The 24,766-nt window shown below is 38.6% G+C and overlaps 1 protein-coding gene across 4 annotated transcripts in view; it reads left to right on the forward strand.

Moving 5' to 3' along the window:
- LOC106054707 (serine-rich adhesin for platelets-like) overlaps window positions 1-24,766 on the forward strand; it is a 116,645-nt gene that overhangs the window by 79,194 nt on the left and 12,685 nt on the right. For all 4 annotated transcript variants that reach the window (XM_056037346.1, XM_056037348.1, XM_056037349.1 and 1 more), the window contains 3 exons: window positions 22,210-22,427; window positions 23,359-23,440; window positions 23,721-23,942. In XM_056037346.1, coding sequence (XP_055893321.1) covers window positions 22,210-22,427; window positions 23,359-23,440; window positions 23,721-23,942 — 522 coding nt within the window. The remainder of the gene's footprint in view (window positions 1-22,209; window positions 22,428-23,358; window positions 23,441-23,720; window positions 23,943-24,766) is intronic.

Genomic DNA, 24,766 nt, shown 5'->3' on the forward strand with positions numbered 1-24,766 from the left:
ATCGTCCCAATCCTCCTTCCCCCTTTTCCAAAAAAACAAAAAAACAACAAAAACAAAAAAAAATCATGTTTAAACGAATGTATACATCTACTCAGAGTATATACCATCCTAATGATAGGCTTGTATACCATGACGTATAAACGTTTCTAAAAGTCTTTGTAGCCACATAACGAATACATGCGGGAATACCCGCTGACGTACGTGCGTTCAAGCTATAGAGTTCTAGAACAGGGGTTCTCAACCTGTGGGTCGCGACCCCCCGATTGACGATTTTCCAGGGGTCGCCTAAGACCATCGAAAATAAGGATTGTTGTTGTCTATTCTTCTATTGCTGTATGTGTGTGTGTGTGTGCGGGGGTCGCGGAAGAGTGGGGGATTGTAAAAAGGGGTCGCCGAGCATAAAAGGTTGAGAACCGCTGATCTAGAATGTCTAGACCTCCAGATCAATTTGAATTTTAAAGAAGTTAAAACTGTGAAAAGGAGGCGCGGTGGATGTGTGGTAATTCGCTTGGCTTCCGAACCCAGGACCTCAGGTTCAGAAGCCAAGCTCCTAACCACTCAGCCACCTAGCCCCCAAACGACGTAATAAGAAATGTAAACAATTGTTTACAAAATACTTTAAAAAAAATAATAATGAACTAACGCTTCAGTTTCTTTTCCTGGTGAAGACCGATTTTTAATATAAGTTCAAAAAAAAAAAAGCACAAAGCATCTGGTTCTGGATATCTCCACCTCAAACGATCATTTTGCTCTTTCAAGCCACTGATTTCCATGGCAACTGCTCTAGCTGCAGCGTCCAGTTTTCGAAGTAAGCACATTTAAATAAATGATGGACTATTAATTGCTATTCCATTTTATTATTTCATATCTACAAATGATTTAATATAATTTTGAGTCTTAGACTAAGTGCAGCTCGTCCCATATGCTAGGACAAATTTGTACAAATACTCCTTCTTCCCTAGTGCTATTAGAGCATGGAATGGGTTGCCTGAGCTAGCCAGGAAAACCAGTGGCTTGGCAGAGTTTAAGTCATTGGTTAATATGCATGACTGAATTCATGACGCGTAGGACGTAACCATCTTCTTTTTTGAAGTAACGTCTCTATTATATAAGATAAGATAAGAGACTGAACGGTTGTGTTATTGTAGTGAGTTAGATTTTGTTAATTATCACTTAAGTCTACTACATTCATTTGATCTCATATCAGCTTGATTTTGTCTATATTATAAATAAAGTTCTATTTAGTATTGCTCACAAGGAAGTTCATTCAAGTTTTTTCAAGCTTATTAGTTAAGATATATTACGCTTACAACGGTTGAGTTGTCTACCAGCAGTTTGATGCTGTAAGTCAACGAACGGTAACAACAACGCCCCTTCGTCCTGTCTGGTAGCTGCTGTGTGAGGAAGTTGTCTCCGTGGACCTGGAGCAACACTTGGAAGCTGTGTTGTTGGCGCTGTACGAAGGAGGTACCTGGAACTGGCAGAAGGAACACTGGGGAAAAACGCTTCTCAAACTCAAAATGGCACCCGGGTGGAAACGGTTGCAAGAGGATACGAAATTCTAGACCCTTGTTAGTTTCACTTTCGGGGGCTGGGGGGATGTTAGAGAGCCTTAACAGCCAGGCCGTTGTAGTACGGAGAAGAAATGGGGGCATTACTGCCAGGTGCGTGCGTTTGGGTCCTCGATCTTGATACAATAGCTCTGTTAGACGAAGAATCCTTGGATATACGACCCACGGTTCTCCAGAGTGAAGTTTGTGCGTCGTTTTTAACTAACCACATAGAAACATTCATTCTATCAAAATACACTAAAATAAAAGCACATTTCTTATTCCATATTCTAGGACAAAGTCTTAGAAGTGTTCTTTCATTCCTAGTGCCATTCTAGAATCGAACGGGTTGCTTGAATCAGCCAGGAAAATTAATGAATTTTCAAAGTTTAAGTCTGCAATTAACATGTAGGACTGGATTAACACATGGATATTCATGGAACGTAATTATCATTTTGTTTTTTTGTTTTTTAAAAAAACGTCTGTATTTTATATTTACGAGTCTAAATATAACAGTTTCAGCGTGCAGTTCTCATGATAGTGTGCTCTTAGAGTAGGCCACAACACAGCAGTGTGCTCTGAGTGGAGGCTATAACACATAAACTGTGTGGCGTGTATATAGATTTCAGAAACCACTATACAAAGACCTCCTGCCGCACGAGTTTTCTCAAATCTGTATGAGTTTACCTGTTTTTTTTTTTAAGGTGACGTCATTCTGGGACAGTATTCAACAGCTGGTCAGTAAGTTATAATTAGACCTTTTGTTTATGTCTCTTCCACCTTTCTATCTCCCGACATGCAGCTCGTGTCTCAGTTACTAGGCACCGCTCTCAGACGCCTGAACTCTTTGATAATATCCCAAGATGCTCCTTGGTGCTTAGATTTTTGGCGATTTCGTATTGTGCAAGTCCGATAAGTTGAGCTTTTACCTTTGTTTTGTTTCCTTCACACACAAAAAAAAAGTGGATATGTTTTTAAACCATCTGGATCTTTTGTTTCGATGTAAAGGGTGTGTGCATGTTTTCAAATAAACTGGAGATGTTTTGTCATGGTTTTGTGAAGTGATGCTAGCTTATCTGGATCTAACGAACGAATTTCTGAATCGCCTGGATCTTATTTTTAGGCAATCATGAGCAAGATTTATCTTTTTGTGTATTAATATGAAGAATGGGATTTTCTATTTTAATTGCGTACAATTAGCCTACATGTTTATATCTAGAGGTTCTAACGGGTATAAAACATTAGGCTAATCATGATTAGGTCTCAGCTCAGTTTATATCTAGACTCTAGATGATGACTAGATCTAGATGATAGATTATCATAGATCTATTCTAGATCTAGATTCTTTTGTAGACGACACAGTATGACAGTAGAAAATAGTAATATACTCATATATATTATGATTATAAACTCGAGGGTAGTCTAGATCTAAATATATTCTAGATCTAGGTCCAATAGGTTATGTTAGATCTAGATAGATTCTAAAATCTAGTTTCTTTTTATCTTCTACTAGATCTATGCCTGCTTAGTAAAAATATATCCTGCTATGCAAATTTCGACACTTAGAGACTATTTGGGAGCATTATTAGATCTACTGAAAATAATTAGGCCTAAAGATTGACTAAAATGCAAAATAAAATACAATAAAACTAAAGTCTCAGAAATCTGGCCAAATGTAGGCTAAAAAAAAAAACATTTAATTTTTTTTTTGTTCCATATGCTGGGACAAAAAATCTTTCTTTTTAAGTACCTTTCCATCATGGCTATTTAAATCAGCCAAGGAACAAAAGACTTCTAGAGATTAAATCGTGAATTAACTAAAATGTTTAGATAACCTCGTATTGGTATAATCTTTTTAAAGGAAAGACAATATAAGATAGAGACAAGGGTTAATATATATATATATATATATATATATATATATATATATATATATATATATATATATATATATATATATATATATATATATATATATATATAATAGATATTAGTCTTTCAGAAAGCTGAAATCACAAGAAAAATGCCTAATTGAATATCAAACATAATTGTTATATGATTTTAATGATTGGCCATGATTAATGTAGTATATCCCATGCCAATATTTTCTGTAGTTTTATGAAAAATTATTTTCTAGAATTATACATTAATTACCACTTTTACAAACCACAGACTTTCAGGCCAAATAACGCTTTAGAAAATCTACTAGTTAATAGACTCAATGCATTATTTACTCTAGAAACATTTAATTGTGGATCTCTTTTCAGTTTATTTCATGGAGTTGTCGACCTTTGCTAGATCTAAAATATACGATACCAGATTTCTTTGTGACACTTGCCTCTATGCACACTGGCTAGTGGAGCATATCGACCCCTTGCTATTCGATTGATTGTTATGGGGGGAAAAGATAATCGATTATTTGGGGGCGTATTTGATTTTGGGAACTTTGAAGTAGAACTAATTTATTTGTCATCTGCGTCAGACAAGACTTAACGCCGAACCAATATGGATATAGATGTGTGATTTTTTTTTTCAAGGGGATACTATTCTTGGTCATCGATATTACGAACTGATTGATTCTGATCTAACAAAATGGACTTCAGTTTAATTTGGCCACATCTGATCTGTTCGAGGACCTTGTTAAACGTCGGACTTTGCGCCGTGCTGATTTTTACTTTACTGAAGATGATAAGATTAATACGAAGCATGGTGAGATGGTTGTATAGTGTACTAGGGCACAGGTCACAACAGTTCAACAATCAAAGTGGTCAGAAAGCCAGTGATGAATCAATCGTGTCACAAGCCCCAGAGTTGGAATCACATAATTCTGAGCATGTAAATAGTTCGTGTCATTCACATCCTAGTGTTGAAGTGACTCAAAGAAATAGATGTTCGACTTTATTCGAAGGATATTCAGCGACTTCTGAAAGTTGGGTTCAGCTCCAGAATGAGGCCGATGACCTCATTGCTTGTATTAAAGAGAAGCTGAAGGAAAAGTTGCCGTCCTTGGTGACCCTGAATGACACGGAAGTGATTTCTTTAGTGGATATAGTTAGTGGCAGCATACTTGAGATCAGGAAGGGGCATTTGCGCCCAGAGAAAAACGGATTAAATCTTCAAGTGAATCACGATGAGGATAACAGCCAAAAAGAGATTTCTACAGGTGTAGGTATGTAGATGAGTAGAGAACAGATTTATTTAAGAGAGATGTGTTGTTGTATTCGAATTCAGGGCCGGTCTTACGAATTGCTGGGCCCAATTGAATGAATGCTCTAAAGACCCCTCTTCTAAATTTGTTTACAATGACTATATGCTTTAAAGGTCCCTCTTCTAAATGTGTTTACAATGACTATATGCTTTAAAGGTCCCTCTTCTAAATGTGTTTACAATGACTATATGCTTTAAAGGTCCCTCTTCTAAATTTGTTTACAATGACTATTAATTAGATCATTATACCAATGTTTATTATACAACATGCATAGGAAGCAACTCAAACGCAATAGGCGCCAGTGGGTTAATTAAAGTTACGTCAAACGTAGGATAGGCCTACTCTAAATATGTTAACCCTTTAAGTCCTACATCTTTAACTCTTTCTCTCCGTAATTATTTACCACATTCTGGTGGAATCAACGTTGGTATCGTCAGTTAGGAGAGAAAGAGTTAAAAGGTTTGGGCATGAGCCATCACAGTGATATGCTTAATTGGCCCAATTGAAGCAACCAGGCAAATAGGCCTAAGGCCGCGGCCCTAGATGAGCTCGTGTCTGTGTGTAGTCAAAGTGTGTGCGTGTCTGTGTGTGGCCTGAAATTACACGTGGGGCATAATCACTTAGGACTTTTTGTTGTCGTAACGCTAAGTACTTTTCTTGTGGCAGACAACGGGAGATCAAGGTCCTTGCTACGTAGGCTGCTAATGTCACGTGGTGTTGACATCATGTTGACAGGGAGAAGGGGTGGTGGTGGTTTAATTAATAACTACAATTGTACAAAGAAACTAGTCTGATCTTCTCAATCCAGCTCCGCCCCTGTTTTCATGTGGTTAGTGTAGGCATTGTCCAGGCCACGCCATACCCCTGGTAGGCAACGCGTTAAAACGCCTCTTTCATAACAGTCTCACTTCAGCATTTCTGAAACGATTTATTGATAAGTCTTATTTAAATTTTACAAAGCACGTGATGTTTTTGTTTATTGCGTTTAATCAATGTCTGTTTCAGCTCATTTGTTTCAAGAAGTGTCCCATATATGTTGTTTATAATGAGTCATTTTATATGGCCAGACACCCCATAAATTACATGGTCTTTCTTATCTTCTTTATATGAGCTATATTTTGAGGCCATTGGACTGTCACCCTTCCCTTTAAGTTCCCATACAGGTCTCGTACTAAGTTCAGTATTGTACTAGTTATTGCCCTTCGTTGTTTTTGTCTTTCTTGTATCTAACTCTCCTGGTAAAGAAATAACAATTGGTTACTTGCTTTTTAAATTGGAACTACGAATATGAGAGACAATCTTTTATTGCTTCCCATTTTAATAATACACATACACACACACACACACACATACACACATACATACAGTTAGTTGAATCATATCGGCACGGGGCAGTTGGTTTTAATAACCGGCTAATCCGATTAAATAAACGTTTTCTAAGTTACCGAAACGTTTCTATAGTACACTGTTTAGTTCTAATAAGAGGCTGTTCTGATAAAACGATGATGAAATAAAGCGAATCGCCTTCTACAGGTATATCCCTGGGTCTTCTCGGAATAACAAAAGATATTTATAAAACCCGTCAAATAGCTATTTAAAGCAAATCTTCACAAATGGAACAGCTTGCAAAATATCGAAATATTTCAAGATTTATGTCCTTTTTTTACACCATTAGATCGCCTCTTGACCACTATTGTAATGTAGATAAATATTTACTCCCCCCCCCCCTTTTTTTTTTTACAAAGCTTATATCAACTCTGGTACAAACTTACCAGTCTGCGTTGAAACAGCACAGTTATCTAATTAATTAGTGGTAATAATTTATTTTTATGTTATATAGAGAAATAAAGATAAATCTTGCAGTATTGAGATAAAGGGACAGTAATTGTTCGGTTCTTCCCCCTATATTAGCCTTTACATTTTTTTTCTCCACTTCCATTGTCTAGTAAACACAGTCAGTGATTATCTGCGGATTAGCTGTCGTCTGCTGCGTGCAAGTAGGAGTCCATGTTTGGTGCAGGCGTATGGGAATATTGTATGTTTCTATGCCCGCACCAACTGAAGAGGGCATTAACATTAGGCAAACAGAGCTTCAGGGTTTTCGTTTTTGTTAAAGGCACTGTAATTCCAAAGCTTAGATTCTTCCAATCTGCTGATCTTCTGAATATACTTTTATCAGTCTCAGCTCATCTGTCATTCACGCGCCATTCACGCAGGCGCAGTAGATTACAATGTGCGTACATTAGTGTGATTGTGTGTGTGTGAGAGTGTGTGTGTGCGCGAGCGTTGGCAGCAGTGGAGCTTGGGTAACCTAATATATCTAACCGAAGAAAGAAACTATACTGGGTTGGAGGCTTTTCAAAGGTAAGCTGTCAGACATGTTATAGGAAGTGACGTAATGACTTCAAAATAAAAACGTACATTTTAATGAAACAATCCTCTCTTCCCGGTCTCATTCGAAATTATCACCCAATCACACGTTCCATCTTTGTAGCGGCTGATATGTGTATTGTGTCATTCCGTCACAGTTGTCTTTCAGATAGGTTCTTGTATAGATTTTTATTTGTTTTAAATTAAGTTGCTTTGTTCATGAATACTTAGGATTGGCCACACCTACATCACGCACTCCTTTGTGCTGAAGAGAGAGGAGCCCCCACTTTGTGAGTACTGTGACTCTTGCCTCACCGTGGAACATATCCTCGTTGATTGCCCCAGATACCAGGATGTCAGGGAGAAATATTTTAGAGCCACTAATTTAAAAACACTATTCGACAATGTCGACCCTGGGAAGGTACTGGGCTTTATCCGGGAAGTGGGGTTGTCTACGAAGATCTGATTTATGAATTTGTGAACATGTACTATTTACATTACATTTTTACCAAATTATTAAATTTTTACTATCTTTACTATATTAACTGTGAATAGACCTTGATTTTAATGATTGAACTGTATAGAATTTAGCCCTTGTTATGTAGAGAGAGAGAGTAGTCCTTAAGGGAATGCAGGCACGACATGGCCTAAAATTGTGCCGATGTGCCTAAAACTAAAACCAAACCAAACAAATCATTCCTAGTGCCAGAATGGATCGGGTTGTTCCATCTTTGTAACGGCTGATGTGTGAGTATAGGTTTGCTGACACAATTGTCTTTCTGATCGGGTCTTGCATAGTTTTTTTTTATTTGTTTTAAATTAAGTTGCTTTGTTCTGATCTGTTTATGAATATATCATATAAATCTAGCTGACATAACTTAGCCCCGAAGGGCGCCACTATCTATAGCAAGTATTTTTTTTTACTGTTAGATCCCTAGACCTTTCAGCTCATCGTCCTGCAAACTATCTAATCGGCCAGCGCATAGACTTTTCATTGTAGGACAGTCCCATTTTACATATTTTAAAACTAGTAAAATGTGTTTTAAACTCAGGTAGAGTTGAGGGAAAAGGGAGTTAATAATCACTTCATTTACATTAATTTAAGCCGACTGGAAGAAAGTGGGCCCGCGTGGGTGGAGGGTGGTTGATTGCCAACTACTGCACATCAGCACATTCATGTTGTGTCAGGGTGAGCCTTCAACAGGTTATTGTGCTGTGTGCTCTAAGTGTGTGTGTGTGTTAATGTGCGCGCTTAACACAACTACCTGTAAGAGCAGCGCAGTACTATTTTTTTTTTGTTGTATTCTTGCACCCCTTCACGTGACAATGTTGAGGGATAGTGCGCGCGCGTGTGTGAGCAGACGATATAGACAGGGAAAATGTCATTCCCGGAGTTCTGTTGTTGTGAGACAAGGGATATCACTCTAGCGATAACTGCAGTGTTGGTTTCAGTTCTACACAGCAATGTATCAGGATTATCTTTTCTCTATTTCGACGTAATCTTTTTTTTTTTTCAAGGAACTTTTCATGAGGATTGTAAAAGTGCATTGGAAACGTCTAGTGCGATCATAGTTCTGAATAATTCATCATCAATTCTCGGAATGTCTTAGAAAATACAAGTAAAATTTCGATATTAATTAAGTGCGTAAGTTGTTTACTGTACTCGTATACACCAGTTTGCGGATCTATTTATAAACTCGCTTTAAAGCTTCATTGAGGTCAACCGTACTTGCCCAAAAAAGTAGGGGGTTTGTCCACCGGCTACGCCCAACATTTTAATAAACATAACACAGGTAAATGCTTGTAGTTTCAGCTTTTAATGTTATAAAGTGGAAGGGGTTTAGGGTGATAGGGCACTGTCATAAAATACTGCACACCAATGATATATATCAGTGGTTCCCAAACGTTTTCGTTAATGGAACACTGCTCATTCGAATACGTAAAGGAACACTTTGTTTTTATTTTTTTAGAGAGATTAATTCACATGGTGGCCTACTAGTTAATTATTCCAGTAGTTCGTGGGACACCAGGCCTGGTGGAACACTAGGGCTCCGCGAACACACAGTTTGGGAATCACAATGTCAACACGGTATCCTTTCTTTTAGGCTCAAGTCGATCGTTAGTTTTGATTTAATTTATACATTGTTGGCCTGTCGTGGAACAAATATGTCTCGACTTGTAGGGGCCTTGCTCTGGAGAGACATTCCCGGGGCCTTGCTCTGGAGAGACATTCCCGGGGACTTGCTCTGGAGAGACATTCCCGGGGACTTGCTCTGGAGAGACATTCCCGGGGCCTTGCTCTGGAGAGACACTCCCGGGGACTTGCTCTGGAGAGACATTCCCGGGGCCTTGCTCTGGAGAGACATTCCCGGGGCCTTGCTCTGGAGAGACACTCCCGGGGACTTGCTCTGGAGAGACATTCCCGGGGCCTTGCTCTGGAGAGACATTCCCGGGGACTTGCTCTGGAGAGACACTCCCGGGGACTTGCTCTGGAGAGACATTCCCGGGGCCTTGCTCTGGAGAGACATTCCCGGGGCCTTGCTCTGGAGAGACATTCCCGGGGCCTTGCTCTGGAGAGACATTCCCGGGGACTTGCTCTGGAGAGACACTCCCGGGGACTTGCTCTGGAGAGACACTCCCGGGGACTTGCTCTGGAGAGACACTCCCGGGGACTTGCTCTGGAGAGACACTCCCGGGGACTTGCTCTGGAGAGACACTCCCGGGGACTTGCTTTGGAGAGACACTCCCGGGGACTTGCTCTGGAGAGACACTCCCTGGGACTTGCTCTGGAGAGACACTCCCGGGGACTTGCTCTGGAGAGACACTCCCGGGGACTTGCTCTGGAGAGACACTCCCGGGGCCTTGCTCTGGAGAGACACTCCTGGGGCCTTGCTCTGGAGAGACACTCCCGGGGACTTGCTCTGGAGAGACACTCCCGGGGACTTGCTCTGGAGAGACATTCCCGGGGCCTTGCTCTGGAGAGACATTCCCGGGGCCTTGCTCTGGAGAGACATTCCCGGGGACTTGCTCTGGAGAGACATTCCCGGGGCCTTGCTCTGGAGAGACACTCCCGGGGACTTGCTCTGGAGAGACATTCCCGGGGCCTTGCTCTGGAGAGACATTCCCGGGGCCTTGCTCTGGAGAGACACTCCCGGGGCCTTGCTCTGGAGAGACATTCCCGGGGACTTGCTCTGGAGAGACACTCCCGGGGACTTGCTCTGGAGAGACATTCCCGGGGCCTTGCTCTGGAGAGACATTCCCGGGGACTTGCTCTGGAGAGACACTCCCGGGGCCTTGCTCTGGAGAGACATTCCCGGGGCCTTGCTCTGGAGAGACACTCCCGGGGACTTGCTCTGGAGAGACATTCCCGGGGCCTTGCTCTGGAGAGACATTCCCGGGGACTTGCTCTGGAGAGACACTCCCGGGGCCTTGCTCTGGAGAGACATTCCCGGGGCCTTGCTCTGGAGAGACATTCCCGGGGCCTTGCTCTGGAGAGACATTCCCGGGGCCTTGCTCTGGAGAGACATTCCCGGGGACTTACTCTGGAGAGACACTCCCGGGGACTTGCTCTGGAGAGACACTCCCGGGGACTTGCTCTGGAGAGACACTCCCGGGGACTTGCTCTGGAGAGACACTCCCGGGGACTTGCTTTGGAGAGACACTCCCGGGGACTTGCTCTGAAGAGACACTCCCTGGGACTTGCTCTGGAGAGACACTCCCGGGGACTTGCTCTGGAGAGACACTCCCGGGGCCTTGCTCTGGAGAGACACTCCTGGGGCCTTGCTCTGGAGAGACACTCCCGGGGACTTGCTCTGGAGAGACACTCCCGGGGACTTGCTCTGGAGAGACATTCCCGGGGCCTTGCACTGGAGAGACATTCCCGGGGCCTTGCTCTGGAGAGACATTCCCGGGGCCTTGCTCTGGAGAGACATTCCCGGGGCCTTGCTCTGGAGAGACACTCCCGGGGCCTTGCTCTGGAGAGACATTCCCGTCCACGGTTAAGATGCCATTTAGTTTGGTTGGCAACATACATATACTCTAAGTAATAATAATAATAATAATAATAATAATAATCTTTATTATCCGTAAGGAAATTTGTCTTACAATTTGTGCATTACACCAAACAAAAAACATTATAACTATAAAAAACCAAAGTGTATATTCACACCAGACTCACTCCTAATTTACATGTGACAAAGTTTATACCAGATTGTTCTTATTTAATGATTTGATTGCCATGGGAACAAAAGAGTGTTTGTGTCTGTTTGTCTTTGCTATCGGTGTCTTGTATCTCTTTTGTGATGGTAAAATCACGAAATCCTGACACAAAGGGTGATTCTTTATTTCGAGGATCTTGTTAGCTTTTTTATAGATGTTTATCTCAAACAACTGCCCAAATGTTGTTTTTTTTTTTTTGCCAACATCAGCTTATCAGTATAACTCAAGGTTGGTATTGAAAATCGTTGGTCATTATGGCAAAATTTCCTAATTCTGATAGAGATTGGGGTGTAATGGGTGTGGTAGTATACTGACCACTTGTTGCATTCATTCTATCTCTATATGTTTTTTTTTATTATGCCTAAGACCAGGGCCGGATTTAAGAATGTGGAGGCCCCGGGGCTAGATTTTTGTGGAGGCACCTACACTCTTTCCAAAGCTTTAACAAAGATCCACTAATGAATAAAATAAAAAAATACTTATAACTTCTATCTAAAAGCATAACTATAACTTAGAAGAATGAAATAGAGTATTTTTAAATTTAATCTCACTTTCCTTTTTTTTAAAAATATTTATTATGCATATTTTAGTTTTAAAAATGTGTATATGTTTGAGTTTGTGGAGTGTGAGGTCCTTGGTAGACGCACTTCCGTAAATCCGCAGCTGTGCCGATATGCACATATTCTAAGCATGCTACAACTACAAGCGGACATTTCTTAATCACGACATTTTTACCACCCGACGTAACATTTAAAGTGTTAGCCTTAAAAATGAAACAAAACTACTTTAAATTACCTGCCGAAATTCCGATATTTTTCTCTTTTGTGGAGCCCCCTTTTCTTTTGGATTCCCCGGGGCTCTAGCCCCTCCTACCCACCCTTAAATCCGGCCCTGCCTAAGACAAGTAAATACTTAACGCGAGCCAGTGTGTGAAGTGATTTGAAAATTGAATAAGAGTTATATGCCCTAGTTCTTTAGCGTAGCTTGATCTTGCATAGGTATGTAACTTCCTCATAGATATAAAGTACATACTTGATCAAGTTTATTTTTATTTATTGTTTGTTGAACATCAAACCAGATTATTCTTTCAACATTCGAAGTGTTTCAGAGTTCTAGAAGAGGTCACTATTCAGTGCTTCTGTTTTAAACATTTATATAAAACAATCCATTTAGTTATAAATAATAGACGATGATTAGTACTTGAAATAATGTGTGACGTTTCAAGCAATGGTTCAGAAATGAACATCACTAGACCTCTACCCTTGTTCAAACTTTCTACATGACGTCAGGGGAAAGTAGCGAGCAGGAAATAGGGGCTAGCAGGGCGACAGGGGAAAGTAGCGAGCAGGAAATAGGGGCTAGCAGGGCGACAGGGGAAAGTAGCGAGCAGGAAATAGGGGCTAGCAGGGCGACAGGGGAAAGTAGCGAGCAGGAAATAGGGGCTAGCAGGGCGGCAGGGGAAAGTAGCGAGCAAGAAAAAGGGGCTAGCAGGGCGACAGAGGAAAGTAGCGAGCAGGAAATAGGGGCTAGCATCACGACAAGTTTTTAAGTTTGCTGTTTCTTTTTTGACTGGAACCAAAGCATTTTCTTCCTCTTTGTAGATATAGAGGAGGCGCAGTGGCTGAGTGGTAAAGAGGATCCTGGGTTCGAATCTCGGTGAAAACTGGGATTTTTAATTTGGGGATATTAATGGCGCTTTTGGGTCCACCCAGCTCTAATGGGTACCTGACATCAATTGGGGAAAAGTAAAAGTGGTTGGTCGTTATGCTGGCCACATGACACCCTCGTTAACCGTGGTCCACAGAAACATCATCTGCTGTATAGACCACAAGGTCTTACTTTTTTTTCTTCCTCTGTGTATAGAAACTTAAAATCCAATGAGCCTGTTTAATCTGACTGCAAATAAACTTGTAGAAATAATCCAACAGTCACTTGACATTGGTCGTCATTGCATAAGGCGCACTCCCCAGAGATATACATGTCCTGACATTGCCACGCACTAGGCTGTATATTGCCCCCCCCCCCTCCCTTTCCCTCCATTTACACTAGGTGAGTACCCGCAAGTAAAGGTCACTCCATAACTCGAGCCGCTGCTTGCAGATTTTCATGCACTCGAGATGTGATGGTATGATGGTATGACCTTAAGGCTGAGTGCCACAAATTTCACATCTCAATCATATGATAGTGTTGGATGATTTGCTGTCAAGGTTCTAAACTTTTGTGGTGTTGGATGTTTGTTTTTTGTCAAGGTTCTAAGCTTAGTCCAGTTAGTGAAACATGTTTAGTCCAGTTAGTGAAACATGTTTGTTCCAGTTAGTGAAACGTGTTTAGTCCAGTTAGTGAAACTTGTTTAGTCCTGTTAGTGAAACATATTTGTTCCAGTTAGTGAAACATGTTTAGTCCAGTTAGTGAAACATGTTTAGTCCAGTTAGTGAAACATGTTTAGTCCTGTTAGTGAAACATGTTTAGTCCAGTTAGTGAAACATGTTTAGTCCAGTTAGTGAAACATGTCTAGTCCAGTTAGTGAAACGTGTCTAGCCCAGTTAGTCACTGTTTCTTGATAAGTAATAAGAATGTTTAGGTAAAACTCCTATAAACTCTTGATATGAGCCTTCACTTTAATCTATCACACATAGTGACGTTAGGAACATATGATCTATATTCTATATTTAGCTGTGTCATACGGAGGGTTGGAAAAGGGAAGTAATTCTGCTTTGTCTTTAGCGCGTGTTTTATTGGACCAGAATCTTTTTTTTTCTCCTGTGATCTGTAATAGTTATACACAGGTTGGAGACATTTAATGTTTTACATGCACGCTATTAGAAGTCTATTGCTGCTGTAGGAAGCGTGGTCGAGAGACTAAGTGAGCTTGAACTTGGCTTTTCTTGGCTACCTAGAAGGGGGCTCGAGGTTCGACACCCGACTCATTGCAGCACGGAAAACCAACTCCTAGATACCCCCTCGCCCCCACTGGTCCACAAATGAGATTAGCATGAAAGTAGCGCTATATAAAAGCTATAATAATAAGAAGAAGAAGAGGAAAGTCTGTATCTCTACTCAACATTAACGAACTCATTTCTATTACGAATGGAAAAGTACAACAGATCTTGGATAGTGCCCCAACTGTCCAACAGAATTAGGGTTAAGGTTAGGTGAAAGTTCAGCGAGTTTTTAGTTAAATATAAAGAAAATGTTAAGTCTTGTTATTCAGGAAAAAAGCGAAACTATTGTTACGAAATATTTTTGTTTTAATATCTTTGTCGCATCTTGGAAACATGATGACACAACAGCTTGATAAATTTGAGAACCACTGTTCTCCTTGGAAGCGCATAGCACGAGCGCCTTTGTAATTTTATTTTTCAAATCTAAATAAAAGTGAATCGATGGAAAGGGGGGGGGGGGTGGGGGGTACTTGGGACTAAGGCTAAAAGTATCAGGCCCACTGTAAACGTTAATACTAAGCAAGACGTTCATTATATAATTAACAACGAGGCTAAGTCTTCGTAGGACACAAATATATCTTAGCAGTAGCGCTAAATCTGGCTCTCTTATTTGTTTACCAACAATCATGTCACTACACTAAAACTGTCGCGTCATCATTCTTTGTCCTCTTTTTTTTTGTGTTCTAGATGATAAGTTTCCTGACGTACCATTACGTGACACACCAGTTTAGTAGTTTAGTACCTTGTAAAGAAGCAGCATGTGGTCTAGACGTGTGAGTCATTGAATGTAGGTCTGTCGAAGGTCATTGTGGTCACTGTTCTTGACTGGAGGAGATACCAAGGCCTTACGCTGATGAGTTATCGGTATTGGATGGGGCAAAATGTGTAGGTCACAGATATAGGTCCTTGTTTTATTCCTCTTTAATCTTTGGACTCAAGGATGGGCATACTATCTATCTATCTATCTATCTATCTATCTATCTATCTATCTATCTATCTATCTATCTATCTATCTACCTACCTACCTATCTATCTATCTAACTATCTATCTATCTATCAATCAATCAATCGATATCTATCTATCTATCAATCTATCTATCAATCTATCTATCAATCTCTATCTATCTATCTATCTATCTATCCGTCCGTCTACCTTCCCATCGATTTAGCTATTTAAATATAGATAGGTATAGAAAAAATGAATCTTTGTTATATATATATATATATATATATATATATATATATATATATATGTCCTGCATTAAGATTACCCGCTAAATTCAAAATAAACAAATATAAAGGAGAAAATTTAATTTTCAAACTCATGCTAGAGTGAGAGATTTCCATTACAGCCTACAAGAAGTTTGAGACGACTTCAATAGATCTTGAAATTACTCAGATCCTATCGGGATTTGCTTTTTGTTATTGATAATTAGCCTGGTCCAATTCTTTTCACATGTTCACAGTAATGTTTTGATTGACTCATCGTGGCCTAAGTTCAGCAATCGTATTAAGAAGTTATCTCCTTTGGCCCAATTCTAGTCTTAATCAGGACCTGGTAGCTTAGTTGGTAAAGTTAAGGATTGCATAGCAAGGGAGATCATTCCAGAGCCGTTGTTGGAAGATGTTTCCTGAAATTTCGTTTCGACTTTCTTATTGCGCCATTTACACTTCCTAAAAGATGAAAACAATCTGTTGTTCTCAGGTCACAGTGACCTCTTCCTGGACCAACATTTTTAAGCCTGACGTCTGCTTTCTAGTCTGCCTGACTTATCTTCTCTTGACTTGTTGCTACCTAGAGTCTAGATTGTTATATTCTGACTGGCTTCTCTTGACTTCTTGCTAGAGTCTAGATTGTTATAGTCTGACTGGCTTTTCTTGACTTCTTGCTAGAGTCTAGATTGTTATATTCTGACTGGCTTCTCTTGACTTCTTGCTAGAGTCTAGATTGTTATATTCTGACTGGCTTCTCTTGACTTCTTGCTAGAGTCTAGATTGTTATATTCTGACTGGCTTCTTTGACTTCTTGCTAGAGTCTAGATTGTTATATTCTGACTGGCTTCTCTTGACTTCTTGCTAGAGTCTAGATTGTTATATTCTGACTGGCTTCTCTTGACTTCTTGCTAGAGTCTAGATTGTTATATTCTGACTGGCTTCTCTTGACTTCTTGCTAGAGTCTAGATTGTTATAGTCTGACTGGCTTCTCTTGACTTCTTGCTAGAGTCTAGATTGTTATATTCTGACTGGCTTCTTTGACTTCTTGCTAGAGTCTAGATTGTTATATTCTGACTGGCTTCTCTTGACTTCTTGCTAGAGTCTAGATTGTTATATTCTGACTGGCTTCTCTTGACTTCTTGCTAGAGTCTAGATTGTTATAGTCTGACTGGCTTCTCTTGACTTCTTGCTAGAGTCTAGATTGTTATATTCTGACTGGCTTCTTTGACTTCTTGCTAGAGTCTAGATTGTTATATTCTGACTGGCTTCTCTTGACTTCTTGCTAGAGTCTAGATTTTTATAGTCTGTCTGGCTTTTGGTTTCTATCTATATTGTCTCTTCCTGTGTTTTTTTTTTCTTCCTAGATAGTCAGATTGTCTGAATTAAATTGCATTTTCTGTACTTCAGTCTAGACTGTCTATCTTATATTTTCTGGAATTCTGTATGGATTATCTGCCTTAAATTTTCCTGACTTCTATCCTTGTGTGTTATAAGTTAGCTTTTATTATTTACTCGGGAGGGGTAGAACCTTTGCTTGAAAATGGTTTACTTAAACTTGAGGCTAAGTACTTTAAAATTAATTCTGTAGTTTTTTTTGGTTTGTTCTTCTTTAATCTTTCCCTTTGGGAGATCGAGTGAAAGACAAAAAAACTAATAAGAACAGAAAGGCAAACCGGCCGTAGTTATGCTGACGTCACAGAATGGATCAATGATCTACCTGTAATGTCTGTTTACACATGTGGCCAGGATTTTTCAACATGTCTTAAACAGTATACTCTTTCTGGATTATGCTTGTATATAAAGTCAGACATTTTGAAGATTAATTGTTGGTTTTAATGTAAAGTTTTCGTATCTACATCGTGAAATTAAAATAAAAAAAGGGGTTTAGCAGAATATACAGTAGCGCTATATTCAAGATGTCGTTTGGAATAACTATAATTATTATTACCTTTAATTATAGTTAGATTTTCGAAAAATAGTTTAGAAAGTGATGTACAACCGATAACCATGTCGACGAACACAAAAATTAAATAGCTAAAATGACGTCATCGATGTTTGTGGACTTTTTTGTTCCCGAAGCGTTGGAATAAATATGAGATGTGTCACTCAAAGAAAACCAGTGAAATTTCGTTTCGATTATACAATGATTTCCGGGTGGATTAGAGGAGGACATTCTTGGAAACGAGTTATTCTTCAGTTTTAACCAATCAGCGCTCGCCTTTCTGAAAAGAACAAAATGTCTGTGCCATACACAAGGACGATTCGTTGTTCTAGCGACAGGTTCGCTAGCGGCAGTATCAGAAGTGGCGCTAGTAGCAGCATTATGAATAGTGCTAGCAGTAGATTAAGCTCTGGCACGAGCGCGTTGGGAAGTAGGTTTAGTACAGGAAGCAGCTTCGGAAGTAAGCTGACGTCTGCTAGCAACTACAGCAGCAGTCTGAGCAGTCACGCGGATCGTGCCAGCAGCTACCTCCGCTCAGCAGACGTCACATCGACAAGGACAGGACTATTTCCTGTCAGCAGCAGTAGCTCCTCCCTGAAGAGCTACACCAGGCCAAGCACCGAGTCCGTTCCCAGAAGACTTAGCTACACCGGTTCTTCCGGCAGAGTCTTCGAATCCAGCAAGAGAGACGCTCGTACCGCTGCTCCGGCTTCCGCTGAAAGAGCCCCAAAGAGATCCACGGAGCAAACTTCCGTTTCGAAATCAAACAGGGAAGAGGAGCCCAAAGACGATGAGCACAGGAAGCTAGACACGGACGATAAGGAGAAAAAAGTCAGCATCCGGTCACGTGACCTAGATGTAGCCCCAACAGATCTTTCACGGCGCCTTCATCGTGCTAGAGGTGACTCTTCAGACGTGGAAAGTGCTAAAAGCACCGTGTCGATTACGTCAAAAAGCAATTCTCAAAGCGACAGACAGAACACTGCTCATTCTGAAACCAGTTGTCGCACTGAATCATTAGCCTCTTGTAATCAAAAGTGTGAGGACACTGTTGAAAAAACAAGAGCGCCACTTCCGGATATTCACGAGATTGCCATAGCAACGAGTGATTGTGGGCAGACGACAGGAGCAGGTAACTCTTGCATGATGCATAAAAGTACTAACCATCCGTTTGCAGTGTTTGTAATAAAATGTAAATAACAAAAAATAAGCAAATAGATCTATATTTCCAAGTTTCAATGAAATAGCCCTTTTAAAATAGAGTTGCCTTTCCTTGTTGAAGAATCGGACTCGTTTGAAACCTACTCTGACACATACATTATTGTTCTATTGTAACCAGGATAATAGAATATTACAATATGGCCTTTATTTCAGTCATTAATCTTAATAACGTTAATCTTCAGCAATAATACAAATCGGTAAGGAGGGCAGTCTACGGGTCGACAGTTTGTCATCCTTGGTATAGAATTACTTAGAATGCATTATATTCTAATACAAGGGCGTTGACTTTAAGATTTAATAGAGCAAAACACATACACTCACAATATACAAAGACTCACGCCTCGTTGTTATTTACAACAGACCTGCCCCCTTCCCTTTCCACTCTATCGAGTAAGAATTCAAGGGAGAGTAACCCACTGCCTCACTTACGGCAAGATCTATTTATAAAAAAAAACAAATCTGGGCCCTGCAGGGGAAGCAACCTGCGGCACATTCTTGCTTTGATTTATCTCCCTTCTCATTTGACTTGTTAGCGTTCTTCTCCTAGAACTTTGAATTTCGACTCACACCTGTATATCTGCAAAAGTTGTTTTTTTTTTTTTTGGGCCCACTTTCAAGGGAGTTAATGTGTAGGGAGTTTTTACAAAAATATTTGCTTTTCCAAATGTATCGTTGATTAATGACTTATTTGAGTACATTGTTTGGTACTCGTCAAGCTTATATTAAAGACTTTGTATATCAAATACCTCTCAAAGAGCCAAAAAAAGGCAGGAGTGGATTACATTATCACATTTTGGGCTTTAGCAAGTTTAAATTTTTTTTTTTTTTTTTTGTCGAATTCCTTACATATTTAAGATTTGACTTAAAGTCTACATCCAGATGGGCCTGGGTTAGATCTAAAAGACCCTAATTAACATCGACAGCGTTGTTCCTGTGTGCTGGGGTGTGTGTTTGTGAGTGTTGGTGTTTGTTAGATTGAGACTACCGTTTGTGTTTGGAGTGTGGTATAGAGACTGGTGTGTGTAGAATAGACTGTGTGTGTGGATGGTGAGGGATATAGGTTGGTGTCTGTGGGATGGAGGCTAGTGTGGATGTGAGGAGGCTGGAGTGTGTGAGATTGTGTGGAAGCTTGGAAATCGTGTCACTGTACCGTTGAGAAATCTTTAATGAGACCTAAAACACCACGTGACCTCATACGTTGACACCACGTGACCTCATACGTTGGCACCACGTGACCTCATACGTTGACACCACGTGACTATATAAGTTCTCCGTGTCTTTCATGTTTTGATTTTCTGTCCACTGCTAAGTTGTCCAGTCTGGCCTTTACTTTGAAGACCAGTTTACTGGTGAACAGGGAGCGTAGTGGGTCGTAGTTGGACCGATGCTAGCTGCCTGGTCGTGCGGTATGCATGCTGGTTCCTGTCTTCTCGATGGTCTTGGGTTCATACCCTGCCCTCTGCCATGCCCTGTCGTCTTGCAAGAGGTTTAGACTATAAATTCGATTATCATCAACTCTGAAGGACCATCCAATACATGTTAAATATTTTACCTAAACAATGGTTTGCCTTTTGTTTCGTTGTATCTTGAAGTCTTTAAGTGAAATTGAGGTAAAAAATTGTAATTACCCATTTCAGTTTGTCAGAGATCTAGAAACTCACTCTTATTTCATTAGGCCTAGAGATTCTACCTTTTAGAAATCCTGCTATTTTTGGAATGACGACAAACTCCAAAGTTGATAGTTTAGTAGCGCGGATGAATTTTGAAACGAATTTAATGTGTCTTCTGCCAAGTGTATTTACACGGTGTTAACAAAATAAATGACACATTAAATCTTTTCATTACGAGTCAAGTGTGTCTTGAGCCTGGCGCCGCTGATGTCTGCCAACCTTTAAAAAAAATCAAACGTTGACTGCTAATTCATCTTAAAAGCTCTTAGTAAAACTTGCATGGCTTGTGCTCATTCAAGAAGTTGCTGCCAACTCCAAGAGTTAATTCGGTCATGTAAACAACCTCTACATTCACACTCATTTTAAACCGGTAGGCATCGACTTAAGGGAGGTAATTTCTAATTCTAAAATCTTCCTAACTTCTTTTCGTCCGTTTTTTTTTATTTCTTTTTTTTTCTCAATTATTCTTTATGTATTTTTATTTACTCTCTCTTTCTCTCTATCTCTTTCTCTACTTTATAACTTCAACATACAAGATATAGAGTCTTGCATTTGATGTTCTGTTTAAATGTTGCATTTTTTTTATTGGTTTTAAGTGTGTCCATTTTATTTTGCCTTTTCTTATTGTATCTTATATAAAGGACATTAAGTGAATGCTTTTGTGTCATTATATAGGCAAGTGATGTGATGTGCTATTGTACTAAACCTACGACTATATAGTATGTTTACAGTTGTACTTAAAGCAATGCAAGAAGTAATTACATATTACATAAATGCATTAGTAAAATAAATATTTATACGTTTCATTTTTCTTTTCATTCTGTAATTTTCTTTTTCAATAACATGTAAATCTATATTACACTATCAAACAATAAACATTTACGTTGTTGCTGATTATGACAGAAGAAGTGTATAGATGGATACTTTAATCAGGACCTTGCACATTTTGTTAAAACAAATGTATAATTGAATGAATGTAAACTGCTCACAGGCTAAAGGCAATCTTAGCCTGAGTTGTGTTTGAATTCAATTCATTTAGCTTATCCTTTTGAACAGCGTCTAACCATAAAGCTAAAATTTTACCCAGTGCGAAATGTTAAAGATACTTGTAGAAAAAAATATTTTGATTACATTTATTTAATCCATTCTGTCTTTTTTTTTTCAATTATCCTAAGTTATAAATATTTTCTTTTTACTATTTAAAATGTTATATGTGACAGATATTTAAAATTTTATGATAAAGAATTTCAAGAAACAAATAGGGCCTAATACCCTTCATTCTAGCATCATTGTTTTGTGTTTACCCTACAAGCCAACCAGTTGTTTAAATTTTGTACTGCACTAGTCCATGTTTTTAAAATACTCCTGTCTCTTCCATGTGTGTTCCTTTTAAACATATTTTAATTTTGTCTTTTGAATCCATGCTAAATTTAGAATCTATGAGCTCAACAGCTAGATACATTTTACAGTTACGAAATTAAACAATTTCTTGTACAGTAACAGCGAACCAAAGCATGAGCTTAAAATAAATTAATATAAACTTATATATCTACAGTGTTTATTAAGCATCAGTAAACTAAACTTAAAGAATAATTATGAGAAAGATTTTCTTTAAAAAAAAGTTTAATTTTAGCTATTAATATAGAATTTTCCAGACTGTAAAATGATAATTATAAAATATAATTATTATATATTTATAAAAAAATAGGTGCACACTAATTCCAAACCATGTTTTTACAAATATTTTAAGTACATGTAAATAGGCACTTTGAATAATTAAGAAATATAAAAACATAATAAATTGAAGCATATCTATAAACAATCTACAGACATTTTTTTCTAAGAGTAACTTTTATTTTTTCTTTTACTATAGATCAAAGTAAAAAGCCCAGAGTGATAGGCCCAGCTAAATCCTCCACCATCAGCTCTGCCACCAGTAACAATGCCAATAAATCTCAGAAGGAAATCATCCGGCTTGAGTCCCTGTGCGAGTCCAGAACCAAAGAACTGATACAAACCAAGATCCTGCTGAAGGACGCTGCCACTGGTTTTGACGCCATGACCATCCTAGTCAATTACTGTTGCAATGAGGTACAATGTTGTAGTTGCTGTTGCTATAAAGTTAGAGCATGTCTGAGAGCAGCTGTCCTAATTTTTTCCCCTCCTCCACTAATTTCCCCCTCATCTTAGCACTTGCCAGGATGGCATTAATCATTTTATTCTAAACTAACAAGTTCTGTCAGCTAATCAGAAAGAAAAGTATTTTTTACTCATCCGGCCCAACTCTGGCACACATGATGGGTTTAGTATTACCTGGCACCCATCCCTATTAACTTATGATTTACTGCAAACCAACTACACTTATTCATTTCAGTACATTATCAGTGATAATTTATCACTCATTAAATCTTTTAAAATGTATGAGCTGTGGTACTTTATATTTTCAACAATTATAGATTTGATTATTCCAAAAAGTCAAAATTTTTACACAATCATGTAGTCTATTAACCAAGTACTGTTGGCTGTTAGTAAACAGTTTGAAAGAAAGAATGAAAAATGCAAGCTGTACTTTGAATATGTAAATCTTTATTGATTTATTGATTGAAAAAAAAAACCTTGTCGAAATCTAATTATACAGTGAATGTTACTTAGAAGTCAACTAATTATACAGTAAATAGGCACATTGAATAATTAAGAATTGTAAAAACATAATAAATTGAAGCAAATAAATAAACAATCTACTGACATTTATACCGTTAATGTTACTTTGAAATCAACTAATTATACAGTTAATGTTACTTAGAAAGTCGACTAATTATATAGTTAATGTTACTTTGAAGCCAACTAATTATACAGTTATGTATGTAACTGAGACTCATGTTTGTAATTTGTAACTTCAGTTTTCTTTTTAAATGTAGGCCCATGTACACAATTAATTGTTATTAATCATTCAAATGAAATATACTTTCAAGATATCTTAGCATCATTTTTTTGATTATTAATATATTTTTCCATTTCACAGTTAAATGCATTTGAATGTCCATTCCTGGCACAGAGATTGGAAAAGATAAAAGGAAAGTTGGCAGAATATCTCAATCAGATAAGTAAGTTTTTTTTAAACAAAGTTAAACCACTTTTCTAAGGCACACACGTCTGACTTTATAAGATGAAATAAGGTTACAAGAAGAAAATATTTGATCATTTTTACATGCTTTCTAAGCATCGCTCTTTTAAAAATAAATTTAGCATAAAAAACAGACTTTATAAGATAAAATAAGATTACAATAAGCAAAATATTTGATCATTTTTACATGCGTTCTAAGCATCATTTAAAAAAAAAAAATTTAGCATAAAAAATAATCCTCAAATTTCTTGTGATTTCAGATGAACTTAATAATGAGAAGGAGAGACTAAACCAATGTTTAGCCACAGCTTTACAGGAGAAGGAAGAATCTAGCAGGCAAGTCCAGGAGACTTTAACTCTTGCCAACCAAGAGAGAGAAGATCACATGAGAATAACTCACGAGATGGATGACACACACAATGCTTCACTGACTGCGCAGAGAGATGAACTCACCAAGAAACATGAGGAGGCTCTTCAGAAATGTAAGTAGCAATCCAGAGTTGCGATCAGAGTCTTTAGTAGGCATGTGACATAACCTGTATCGTATCATTGAATTTCTGTGTTTGAATAATTATCTGTAAAGTTCATTGAAAGGTTCTGTAAGGCTCTACAAAAAATGCTTCATTTTCTGTATCAGACGTCAGGGATAAGAATTATTTTTATTGTTCAATAGCTTAACAAAATTAATGTCCACTGTTCAGCCTGACAAGAACATCATTCACACACAGTGGTACATAGAGTAATCAACTATGTGGATGATTTGAATAACAAATTATAAATTTAATTACATGAAATTTATATATAAAATGAGAATGGTGGAAATGATCAGTAGATTAATGGTATATCTATGTATTCAATAATCATAAATTAGCACCTTGCTACTGCTAAAAACTTGTCACCATGGTTTCATTGTAAACCAGACGCTGACCGTATGAAATAACAATAATGACAACACTGGCAAAGAATCAAGTTCAATAATACAACTGCAAAACTGGCCTAAGAAATAAACACAAAATCAACGTCTACTCTAAGACTTGAAATAGTGACAACCTCATAGAACCTATAATAAGTAACTAACCCTAAACAGGCGTCCAAAAATCCTACAGAATAATAAGTCAGTGGAGATAGTATTGTTTAAACAATTAATAATCTTGTATGGACCAACATGTTCAATAATACAACTGCAAAACTGGCCTGACACCCTATAAGAAATAAACACAAAATCAATGTCTACTCTAAGACTTGAAATAGTGACAACCTCAAAGAACATATAATAAGTAACTAACCCTTAACAGGCGTCCAAAAA

Source organism: Biomphalaria glabrata, chromosome 8 (genome assembly GCF_947242115.1).
Source record: "Biomphalaria glabrata chromosome 8, xgBioGlab47.1, whole genome shotgun sequence".
In the NCBI taxonomy this organism is placed as follows: Eukaryota; Metazoa; Mollusca; class Gastropoda; family Planorbidae; genus Biomphalaria; species Biomphalaria glabrata.